Source organism: Engystomops pustulosus, chromosome 4 (genome assembly GCF_040894005.1).
Source record: "Engystomops pustulosus chromosome 4, aEngPut4.maternal, whole genome shotgun sequence".
Taxonomy (NCBI): Eukaryota; Metazoa; Chordata; class Amphibia; order Anura; family Leptodactylidae; genus Engystomops; species Engystomops pustulosus.
In genome coordinates this window covers 29,177,479-29,190,029 of record NC_092414.1, presented here as the reverse complement: position 1 = coordinate 29,190,029, position 12,551 = coordinate 29,177,479, and the positions used below count along the sequence as shown (strand labels likewise).

The 12,551-nt window shown below is 42.4% G+C and overlaps 1 protein-coding gene across 2 annotated transcripts in view; it reads left to right on the top strand.

Annotated features, from left to right (window-relative positions):
• Positions 1 to 539: 539 nt before the first annotated feature.
• The window catches only part of LOC140126318 (E3 ubiquitin-protein ligase RNF213-like), a 163,128-nt gene continuing 151,116 nt past the window's right edge, over positions 540 to 12,551 (top strand). For both annotated transcript variants that reach the window (XM_072145604.1, XM_072145603.1), the window contains exons 1-4: positions 540 to 648; positions 5,119 to 5,216; positions 11,514 to 11,666; positions 11,989 to 12,176. In XM_072145604.1, coding sequence (XP_072001705.1) covers positions 5,125 to 5,216; positions 11,514 to 11,666; positions 11,989 to 12,176 — 433 coding nt within the window. In that variant the 5' untranslated portion in view covers positions 540 to 648; positions 5,119 to 5,124. The remainder of the gene's footprint in view (positions 649 to 5,118; positions 5,217 to 11,513; positions 11,667 to 11,988; positions 12,177 to 12,551) is intronic.

The window sequence follows — 12,551 nt, the reverse complement described above, 5'->3', positions numbered from 1 at the left end:
GTGTCTACCCCTCCCTTTATTGAGGTATACTTTTATAGATGATTTTATTAAAACTCCAGAAACTTCTTTTATTTGTTATTCTTGTCCTCCTTTCTGCTCAAATCAACTTTTACAATTATGTTAATAAACCAGTAGGGCTTTGGAGGTGTTATCAGAGCCCCTCTGTGCTGTAGCTCCACAGGCTGTTAAACTGTGCAGACGCACTGTGTGGGAATATAGCAGGCAGATGGAGAGGGAAGCTGTGAGGCAGCCACATGGAGGGGCTCTGAAAACATCCCCAGTGTCCTTCTGTTTCACTATCATAATCTTGATATTTAGAAGGACAGAGGCCATTAATAACAAATATAAGGATATTACCCCAGTCACGGTGCCTGGATCTATGAGTAAGTGTCGCTGGTTTATCATGGATTTTGATGGTAGATTTCCTTTAATCTCATGGATAAAGTTTCTCTGATTTTAATCTAATGTAAATATTGTCATTATATTGCTCCCTTTTTCCTAAGAAATTTGTCACCCTGGCACTTTAGGCAGAGGTGTGTCCTGTGTGTATTACCTGCATGTTAGTTCCTGTATTGCTTCAAATAAAAAGAAACTGCAGTCAATACCTGTGGCTGGGGAATAGTCGTGTACAAGTAACAGGCTGTACAGGTAAGCCAAGGGATACCCAATGTCTATTGCAATTGTTCCATGGGTTTTTATGAATTCTTTAATATCTCCTGGACATGACTTTCCAGTGGATGAAACATTGAGTCCAACCATCCGCCGAGCCTCTCCATCTTATAATTGACAGTGGAAATATTGGAGCACATTTACTAAGGGTCCGTCAGACGCATTTTCGTCGGGTTTCCGATTTGCCCTGAATTGTCCCGGGTTTTTGCCACACGCAATCGGATTGTGGCGCCTCATCACTGGCTTGCATGCGACACAAATCGGGGGGGCGTGGACGTCGGACAACCCGACTGATTCGGACAAACTGCAGAATTTAAAAACCAAATTGTGTCGCAAGATCAGCACTTACATGCACCAGGAAGAAGAAGGTGAACTCCGGCGGACCTCAGTGGGGGAAGCGACACATGCAGGAAATTGGATGCACAATCTTAGTGAATTGCCGCAGCTCCGAATCCTCGTCGGACATTCCCGGATCGGCGACGTCAACGGGACGGGTAAGTAAATGTGCCCCAATGAGTGTAAGTGGAGGACACCCCATATAGTAGACACTCTAAAAACATCAGTTCCATCTTCAGGAATAACCTCCCAATTCTATATCAAGACCTTGTACTACAGGACATATTGAAAGAGGGTTTCCTTATGTAGCAAAATGAGAAAACCAGGTCCCACAGTAGGACAAACCCTTTCTCCTAACTTCTACCCGCACCAGACATGGCTTATCTATAAGAAGTGTGGATTTTGTGGATTTTTCCATTGTCCTGAACAAGAGATAAAAACAAATTTCTAAGGAAAAAGTGAGAAATACTAAATATTTACATTGGATTATAGCACAAAGGAACTTTATTATACCAAGGATACGAAGGAGACAATCACTGTATAGAATTGATATACATGAAAACTTTTCAATCAAAAATTCATGAGATAAGATTTGTAGAACAGACAATAGGGGGGGGGTATCTGGTGTTTAATTTGGGAACAGACTGACACAATTCTATTACTTAGAATATTAGTGGTGGAAATCGCATGTTAGTCGGTCCTAGTGTACATCCCTCTACAACCCCTTTTTTCATTGTTTTGTTCCACAGTAAATGTTGATTTTTTTTTTTTCGAACTTTGAATTTTTTATGGAATCATGGTTGTAGAGGTCTGCGGGTGGTCGGGTAAACTCCTGGCACCAGATTCCCCTCTGATGGCAGATGTGCTGAGCTGTAGTCTTTGTTTTTTCACTATTTTTCTTACTGTGTCTCTTTTTGCATAATATTTTTTGGACAAATGAAAGCAATTGTTGCAATTGTAATCAGATAATGAATATATCTTAAAGGACACCTGTCATCAGGTCTGTGTCACTAGTCCTGTCACTACTACCTGTTGGAGCAGCTCACAAGGATCCCATCCCAGCCTTTATCTAGTTATTTCATACATTAATCATTGTAAAATCATCTATTTTTATCATGTAAATGAGGCTGGTCACATGGTCAGAGGCAGTGATGTCACCCCTGTTACCCCTCCCCTCTCCTCCCCCTGCTCAGGTCTGTGTGTAATGTATAGTAAAGCATGGCTAGTGTGTGTGCTGCATCTGCTGACATGCTGCATCCTCCTAATATACAGGTGAGAGACACAGACATCAGCTACACATGAATCTGACATGTTCTGCTGTAACATGGCTGCCTGGAGCTGCTGTATCTCTCCTATATACACACACACATGCACACACAGGCTGCAGGGGGCGTGGCCACCAGCACCAGGTAGCACATCATTATACAGGCAGTCAGTCATGCACTGGGGGTGTGGCTGTGCCTCCCACTCATGAATAGAGTGGAAAGCTTGAATATGCTAATGCTTCATTGGACATTTCACAGGTCATTTGCATACAGCTTTAGGACCTCATTGCTTAGGTTTACAGGCACGTAGAGGGACAATGAAGGGATAGAGGCAATGCTCTCTAATGGCAGAATATGAAAATATATTTAGTTTAGGGGGGTTATTTTGCATGACGGGTTCTCTTTAAAGGAAATCTACCTACAAGATCCATCATGATAGACAGGGACACTTAATCATAGATCCGGGCACTTTGACTGTGGTAATCTTCTTATATTTGTTATTCATGGCTTCCTTCCTTCTAAAATCAACTTATAAAATTATACTAATGAAGGGTTCTGGGGGGGGGGTGTTACCAGAACCCCTTTTTGGTGTCACTTCACAGGTTGTTACACTGTCTACCCTTCCCCCTGCTCTCTCAACACTTCTTCTTATGCTAATGAACCTGAAGGGCCATGGGAAAGCTACAGAAACCCTCTTTACTCACAGCTATTGTTACACTGCAGTAGAGGGTCTCAGTCTCATGCTCCCCCTTGCACTTTCTTAGATCTCAGGAGCAGTGAGCACACAGTAGAAGGGCGGGGAGTGCTCCTTAAGAATGTACAGTAATAGCCTATGTAGCTACAGTACAGAGAGTCTCTGATAAAATGACCAGAGCCTTTCTGGCTCATTAACATAATTTTAAAAGTAGATTTTTAGAAGGAATGAGACCACATATAAAACACATATGAAAGAAGTTACCATAGTCACAGTGCCTGGATCTATGAGTAATGTCCCTGGTTTATCATGATGGATTTTGATAGTAGATATCCTTTCAGTTTTGTTTATTGTACTTGAAAAATTGAAAAATAAAAACTTTAAAAAAAAAAGTTATTTGTTTATAATAGTTTTTATATTTTCTATCCTTATTTGGCCTCATGTTGGAAACCATTTTTTCATTCACAACACTGGGATGACTTGCCAGTAACTGCAATGATCCGTGCACACATGGGCAGGATAGATTGAAGAAGAAAGTGAAAGTAAAGTGAGTTTTATATATAAGGCAATGCAATGGATAATCCACTAGTGATTTGATAGCAGCACAAAGGCTGCATTTTGATTGACAAGTGGACCCTCTATTGGAGTTAATGACATACTAGATTTGATGCTTGATATTCAGATTTATAATACTTTTTTATGGTGTTGTACATGTTCAGTATCATTTCTGGGACTTTCCTTTGATAAGGCTTCGCTGTACAGTGTCTAATTCTGTAGGATTTTTTATTAGGTTTCTTTTGGCTTGTACTTAAGTTGAATTTGTAGTCTTGTTTTATCATTGTAACACCAGACAAATATGACATTGGATTTTTAAACTGTCATGGGGACAAGGATTATCAATAAAGATTCATTACAGACACCTTACAGCTGATCATTGCAGCCTGGGAGTAAAGTAACATCCAGAGAGCTTCACCAGAGGTCACAGTGGGCAGAGGGGTCTGTCTGTAACTAGGGGTCAACTTGTATATAGTAAAATTCCAGTATTGTATTGGGTCCAAAAAATGTGTGTTTATATTATGTAGGATTGTTTACTAAATACAAAATAGCAAAAACGAAGTAAATCTAGATTTAAATAAAAAAATCCAATCTTATGTTTGGAAAACAAGATTTGAGTTTCAGGCCACATCTAGTAAGAGGAAAGCGACCATCAAAATCAAGCATAATACATAAAGAGCCCCTCCATGCTGCAGCTTCACAGGCTGTTACACTGTCTCCCCCTCTTCTTCCTCAGCACTTCCCCTCCCTCTGCCTTCATGGCAGTGAAGTAAGTTTCAGCACACAATGGGAGGGGGAAGTGATCCTTAGACAGTGTAACGTCCTTTGAATCTGCAGCATGGAGCAGCTCTGGTAACACCCGCAGGGACCCTTTAGGCTTTTGATAACAGAGAAAGGCATCGCTACTACTGGATAGCACAGAATTGGAGAAGCAGCTGCCCATTAACCATTTATGTGCCCTACACTATTGGATGCCCTAGTGCAGTGATGGCGAACCTTTAAGAGACCGAGTGCCCAAACTATAACCAAAATCCACTTCTTTAACGTGAAGTGCCAACATGGCTTTTTAAGCAGTAACTTATTGCTACCTGTTCTTCCACATCTATCAATCGTATTAGCACCTGAGGCCACATATACAGTTGAAAGAAGGAGGGCACATTCAGACTCTCATTGTAACTTCTCACCAGGGTCTCTCTGTACAGGAAGAATGGTGGGTCCAGCAGGATGAGCTTCAAAGATAATGCAGCCCTGTCCACACCTTCTCACTTTTCCCACAGTTCCAAAGAGCCAATGAAGTGTCGCTTTAAGTGTCTCTTAAGTTGCCTGGGACTGCAGGAAGATTTGTTCCTGTCTGGTGAGTGCCCACAGAAATGGCTCCGAGTGCCACCTCTGGCACCCGTGCCAAAGGTTCGCCACCACTGCCCTAGTGGATGTTGTTTTTTAATCTAGCAATGTAAAACCACAGAATTCAAAGGGTGCACATTCTTATAGACATTCTGTTATGGTTGTTCGTTTTTATTGAAATTAACATTTACTTTTTGTATATATTGTTTGCAAAAAAAACCCAAAAACATTTATTTTATGTTTTATCATTGACAGTTACATATGCAAAATATGGAGGAAACTGAGAACCAACAAAATAAAGAGAAAAGAAAGGCATCAAGTATGAAAGATCCAGATATTTATGGATTTGTAAGGTATGTTTATTCTTTTACCTCTATTTTAAACTTTTAATTTATTTACAGACTTTTCTGGGTTTGTAGTTTGGGCTGCATTTAAGTTCTTCATAGACTGTAAGCTCCCTTGAGCAGGGCTCTCACTCCTATTGTTCCATATGACTGTTTGTTCTCTGTAATGTAATATAATATTTGTATATGTCCCCTATGATGTGTAAAGGGCTACGTTATATTATGGCGCTAATTAAATAACAATTATTATTATTATTTTTGACAACATTTTTATTTTCTTGTCAAATGTTCACTATATTGCCTTATTCTGATGGCCATAGAATTTCCTTTATTGTACAGAAATGGATAAGGTGTCTTTTTTGCAGGATGAGCTAATGTTTTATTTGACATCATTTTAAGGATTGTCTGACCTTATGATGACTTATCATTAGAAATTTTAGGTCTGGTGAAAAGGTTTTGAACATATTTATATACTCTCTGTTACAGCAATCATTGCAGGTATTTTGTAATGCTGGGTTACATACCAAGTTTATTAATATGTTTAACGTATATATACTCGAGTATAAGCTTACCAGAGTATAAGCCGAGGCCCCTTATTTTACCACAAAAATATGGGAAAATTATTGACTCAAGTGTAAGCCTAAGGTGGGAAATACAACTGCTACAATGTAATAAAATGTCCAGCAGCATCCCCTCATTATTAAAATGCCCAGCAGCATCCCCTCATCAATGAAATGCCCAGCAGCATCCCCTCATCAATGAAATGTCCAACAGCATCCCTTCATTAATAAAATGTCCAGAAGCCTCCCCTGATTAATAAAATGTCCTGTAGGGTGCCCCATTAACAAAATCTTTAGCAAAGTGCCCCCATTAATAAAATGTCCAGCAGAGCCGGAGCCGCAGGAAGAAGACAAGCTGCGGATAGTGTTGTTGGCAAGTAATTAAGTGTTTTTTTGAGGTGAAAATCCCAGGTAAGTATATAAAATTTGAACTTTTATCATTTTTTTAACGTTTCTTTTTAATTATTTGTTGCTATTTTTTCAAACCCAATAATGGGTCTGATAGCTCATCCAAAAAACTGCAATATTATTGTACTGCAGTATATTGTTAATATATAATACTAGCTGTAACCCCCAGCATAGACCAGGATAGTAAATAACTACTCTTACCAAAAAAGAATGGGTTAACAAAAAAATAGTAAAGATCACAAAGACAGTCATTTTACTATGAAAAATCAAAAAATAATAGAGGCTTTTCAAATCTTATATTCAAAACCACAGATATGAGACACAGATGGTGTATCCGAAATGATCTTACCATAGATAGATAATTACAGCTCTGGATGTGACTTCAGTATTTAATGGCAATGATAAGACTGCAGCTCTGTGACTGGAGTATCAGATAATATAAGCATAGGAATTAAGAATATATTATCTCATATTACATCACGTATTAACTCAAATATTACCTCATATAAACTCGCATATTACTTAACATATTACCTTACATATTACCTCAATCAGATTGATACTCCAGTCACAGCCAGAGCCGAAGTAATCGGAGATTAAATAACGGTCGATAGATGATTGCAGCTATGAATGTGACTAGTCTATAATGTTCCCTGTCCAAAGTTTGGTGATAGTAAACACGACGGTGCAGATTCCTTTAGCGGACGTACATACATACATACATACATAAACACACATGCACTCAGCTTTATATATTATAATATGTAATATATTATATATATATGTGTGTATTCAGATCATTCTATGACACCAATGGGTGCCTGGGGGAACAATGCATGCCAGCAATAATCATGGGTATAAGAAATGGTTCTCTGTGTATACACCTGCCCTGTATGGAGAAAGCTCAGCATGGGAGACCTCTTAGGGATAATGTATGTGACCAGGGCCAATTCTTTTTACTGCCTGAGGTGAAACTTGAAAATGCTGCTACCCCGCACGCCCGATGATGCTACCTTACACACTAGTAGTCAGTCATTAGACACAGACATTAGTGTCATCTAGTATCTAGTACTGTACAGGTGACTATCTGCTCCATCAGGAAGGGTATTTCTTTACGATTTCTCCCAGCCATGGTTTTTCTCTGCTGCATTCACAATCAAACGTCTTCAGCTCTATGCAGCACATCTCCACACTGCGTCCCTAAAAATACCTCAGTCGCTTACAATATAATGGAGCGTGTTTCTAATATATATTATTTTCACAACATGACTGAACCAACTATTCCCCACATAAAACATTCTTTACATAGTCATCCAATATATAGTAGACACAGCACCCACAATTTATTAGGTGCCCTAATTTAGCCTCCCCCAGCAACACACAGCCTCCCCCCAGAAATGAACAGCCCCCCCTTGTATACACAGCCTCTCTCCCCCTGTATACACAGCCTCTCTCCCCTGTATACATAGCCACTCTCCCCCCTGTATACACAGCCACTCTCCCCATGTATACACAGCCCCCCTGTTGACATAGCCTCCCCTGTATACACCACCTCTCTCCCCCAGTATACACAGCCTCCCCCCCCCTGTATACACTGCCTCTTTCCCCCCTGTATAAACAGCCTCTCTCCCCTTGTATACATATCCTCTCTCCGCTGTGTACACAGCCACCCCCCATCTATACATGGCCTCTCTCCAACCCACCTCTATACACAGCCTCTCCCGACACCATGTATACAAAGCCCCCCGTATACACTGCCTCTCTCCCCCGTATACACTGCCTCTCCCCCCACTGTATATATTGCCTCTTCCCCCCCAGAAAAAACTGCCTCTTTCCACCCTGTATACACAGCCTCATCCCCTCCTGTATACACAGCCTCCTCCCCCCTGTATACACAGTCTCCCCCTGTATACACTGCCTGTCTCCCCCTGTTTACACTGCCTGTCTTCCCCATGTATACACTGCCTCTCCCTCCTGTATACACTGCCTCTCTCCCCCTGTATACACTGCCTCTCTCCCCCCTGTATATACAGCCTCCTTCCCTGTATACACAACCACCCCCTGTATACACAGCCTCTCTCCCCCCTGTATACACTGCCTCCCCCCCTTTATACACTGCCTCTCTCCCCACTGTATACACAGCTTCCCCCTGTATACACAGCCCCCCCTGTATACACAGCCTCTCTGCCCCTGTATTCACAGCTTCTCTGCCCCTGTATACACTATCTCTCTCCAACCTATATACACTGCCTCTGTCCCCCTGTATACAGTGCTTCACCCCCCGCTGTATACACTTCCTCTCTCCCCCTGTATACACAGCCTTTCCCCCCCCTGTATACACAACCTATCTCCCCCATACACATAGCCTTTCTCCACCTGTATACACAGCCTCACCCCCCTGTATACACAGCCTCACCCCCCCTGTATACATAGCCTCTCTCCACCTGTATACACAGCCTTTATCCCCCTGCATGCACAGCCATCCCCTGTATACACAGCCTCCCCCATGTATACACAGACCTCTCTGTATACACTCTAGGAAACAGGGGTACCGCACTCCTGATAGAATGTGGATGGTGCTTACGTCGGGTACTCAGCCCCAATATATAGAGAAGGAAAACATAGCACACATCCTATGTTGGTTTTTATGCTTTCATCTTTTAATGCATGTGTTTAATATTTACAGCTCCACCAAAAAGGTTTTACAAAAATCATATAATGAGACAACAGATCATAGGTTATTCTTAGCGACGTTTCGGTCTCAATCGACCTTTGTCAAGCCCGATCTTAGTTGTAGTCTATGTGCCGGCTCAGGTGGAGTGGCGTTTGATGGTCATCATGCACGCCAGCTTGTGCCCTGCAGAGCAGTGCACACAGGTGCAATGTTCTGCGCTGCTCTGCCTATAAATTACATCGGCACCGATGTAATTTATTTTTCAGGTAGCACAGACTTGCCAGTCATTGGGATGTATGTATACATACATACAATTAGGTTAAAAAATATTTGGACAGATAATTTTCTAATTTTGGTTTTGTACATTACCACAATGAATTTTGAACAAAACAATTCATAGCATATGAGGTTGGAAAAAGTTTCATCAAATCCAACCTATAAGAATCAAACAAATGTTTTTTTTCCATAACCAATGATATTTGGGAATATCAAGAAAGGCAATGGTGATGGTAGTAACTTCTCCAGACAAGGAGGATGCCCCCTGTCTATGGTGATGGTAGAGCCGCCTCTCTTCTAGGTGTAGAGGATGCTCCCTGTCTATGGTGATGGTAGAGCCGCCTCTCTTCTAGGTGCAGAGGATGTCCCTATCTATGGTGATGGTAGAATCCCCTCTCCTCTAGGTGTAGATGATGTCCTCTGTCTATGGTGATGGTAGAACCACCTCTCCTCTAGGTGTAGAGGATGCCCCCTGTCTATGGTGATGGTAGAACCGCCTCTCCTCTAGGTGTAGAGGATGCCCCCTGTCTATGGTGATGGTAGAATCCCCTCTCCTCTAGGTGTAGAGGATGCCCCCTGTCTATGGTGATGGTAGAACCGCCTCTCCTCTAGGTGTAGAGGATGTCCCCTGTCTATGGTGATAGTAGAACCACCTCTCCTCTAGGTGTAGAGGATGCCCCCTGTCTATGGTGATGGTAGAACCACCTCTCATCTAGGTGTAGAGGATGCCCCCTGTCTATGGTGATAGTAGAACCACCTCTCCTCTAGGTGTAGAGGATGCCCCCTGTCTATGGTGATGGTAGAACCACCTCTCCTCTAGGTGTAGAGGATGTCCCCTGTCTATGGTGATGGTAGAGCCGCCTCTCTTCTAGGTGTAGAGGATGTCCCTATCTATGGTGATGGTAGAATCCCCTCTCCTCTGGGTGTAGAGGATGCCCTCTGTCTATGGTGATGGTAGAACTGCCTCTCCTCTAGGTGTAGAGGAAGCCCCCTGTTTATGGTCATAGTAGAACTGCCTCTCCTCTAGGTGTAGAGGATCCCCCCTGTTTATGATTATGGTAGAACTGCCTCTCTTCTAGGTGTAGATGATGCCCCCTGTCTATGGTAATAGTAGAACCGCCTCTCCTCTAGGTGTAGAGGATGCCCCCTGTCCATGGTGATGGTAGAACTGCCTCTCCTCTAGGTGTATATGACACCCACTGTCTATGGTGATGGTAGAACTGCCTCTCCTCTATGTGTAGAGGATGTCCCCTGGCTAAGTTGATGGTAGAACTGCCTCTACTCTAGGTGTAGAGGATGCCCCCTGTCTATGGTGATGATAGAACTGCTTCTGCTCTAGGTGTAGAGGATGCCTGCCCCCTGTCTATGGTGATGATAGAACTACTTCTGCTCTAGGTGTAGTGGATGCCCCCTGTCTATGGCGATGGTAGAACCTCCTCTCTTCTAGGTGTAGAGAATATCCCCTGTCTATAGCAATGATCGAACCGCCTCTCCTGTAGGTGTAGAGGATGCCCCAAATCGATGTTGATGGTAGAACTACCTCTCCTCTAGGTGTAGAGGATGTCCTCTGTCTATAGTAATAGTGCCTGAAACTGTACACAATAGTCCATGTATCTGACCAGTAATTTCTCTAAGAGCAAACCTATGAGAATTGATTCCTCTCTGACACATCCCATCATTTTATTTGCTTTAACAGTAGCTGCCTGGCTCTGGTCTCTAAATTTAAGATTTTAGATGCAGGTGAAGTTCAGACTTTCAGCTTTAATTCAGTAGATTCAAGAAATCAGTTGGTCACATGTCCCAGTGCCATTACGGCCAGGAGACACTACAGCTCGTTGGAAAGTCCATGTCTCTCATTCTTGTATCATGAGCTCCAAACGTGTAATCAACTATATTTTTTTACCTTTATTGGTGTCTCCTCCCCCTTCACATCCCCCAGGCATGTTCCAGTGGAGCTGCACCAGGTTTCAAACTCCTTCTCCTCTTCCTCCTCCAAAACTGCCCCCTGGTTGGACCAGCAACCCTCACTGCAAGCCATGTGTGGACTGGCCTGACACCTCATCCTCCTCTGTGTCCTCTTGTGCCACCTTTACATCCTCCATCATGGCTTAAAGTATTTTTTATTGGTGGCGTATTGGAAGCAATGCAGCACTCAAAATATGTCCCTCATGGAGGCCCAGCCGTTAGTAGAGAATGATGATAGTCAGTACTTCAACTCACCCGTGGTGTTCTGTAACTGGAACTCAACTTGTTGCTGTCCACCAGCAATGTCCTTTTGGTGGCCTTGCATGAGACCATGCATAAGTGTAAACCAATTGCTTAAAAAAAAAGTTCAAAAAATCATTGTGTACATTTTTTATAGTTAACTTTCATTTCTATTCTTTGTAGGGAACATGAAAATCGCATCACAGTATACTTTCATGTGGTTGTGTCTAAGGATTTTGGACTCAAAGTGCATCAAGACAGAGTTATTATTAGAGCTGGAAATCTGAAGGGATATGAATCATGGAAAAGTGTTGTGTGTGAGATGCATTTTATAAAGTAAGTTACATTTATGGCATAAATATTGGGGGTAAATGTATTTGTTTTTATCCAAAAGTTTACAAGAAACTATAATGCATGGGAAATGGGGGGAGGGAGGGTTGGGTAAAAAAGGGTACTTACATCCCTCATGCTGCCCATTCAAGTGGCACCTTGATCCAGTGTTCTTTTGATACCTCAACAAGCACATGGGGTCAACAAGAGACAGTAACACTTGGGGGCCCAGGGGGAGGTACTTGTACCTATTTTTAGTTCTCCCGCAGTTAGAATGGACAGCCTCTTTAAAATATCATTAATAATAAAGTCATCGTTTTTTTTATAGAGAGCTCAAGGATATAGGATTTTTTTACGAGGGGCAAATAAATCTTTCTAAGGACAATCTAGAACGAAGGATCCCATACAAGTATGTTGTTCTGAGTGGTGGACGTGAAGAGTATGAATACATTGAGCCTACAGCACAAGATTCAATCAACAACCGCCATCTTGATATTCCATCAAAGAACACAAATGGTAAGATCACTAAATAATATATTTTCTTGCATAATTTCATTGTCATATTGATACCATTTCTCTGGAGTAAAACCCACATTTAGGCTACTTTCACACACATGTATGGGGGACGTATATACGGCCGACGTATATACAGCCGATATACGTCCCCATACACTTCTATGGGCTCACGGCACCGTACGGGAGTGGTACGGTGCAGCACACATGCAGCACCGTACCACTCCGTAGCCGGTAGAAAGATAAGACATGTCCTATCTTTCTACGTGATACGGCACAGTGCGCTGTATATGCCTTTGGAGAGGGGCGGGGGTGAGCTGCGCTCATCCCCTGCTCCTCTCCGCAGCGGCGATGTATGCCCCCTGTGCTACGGTACGG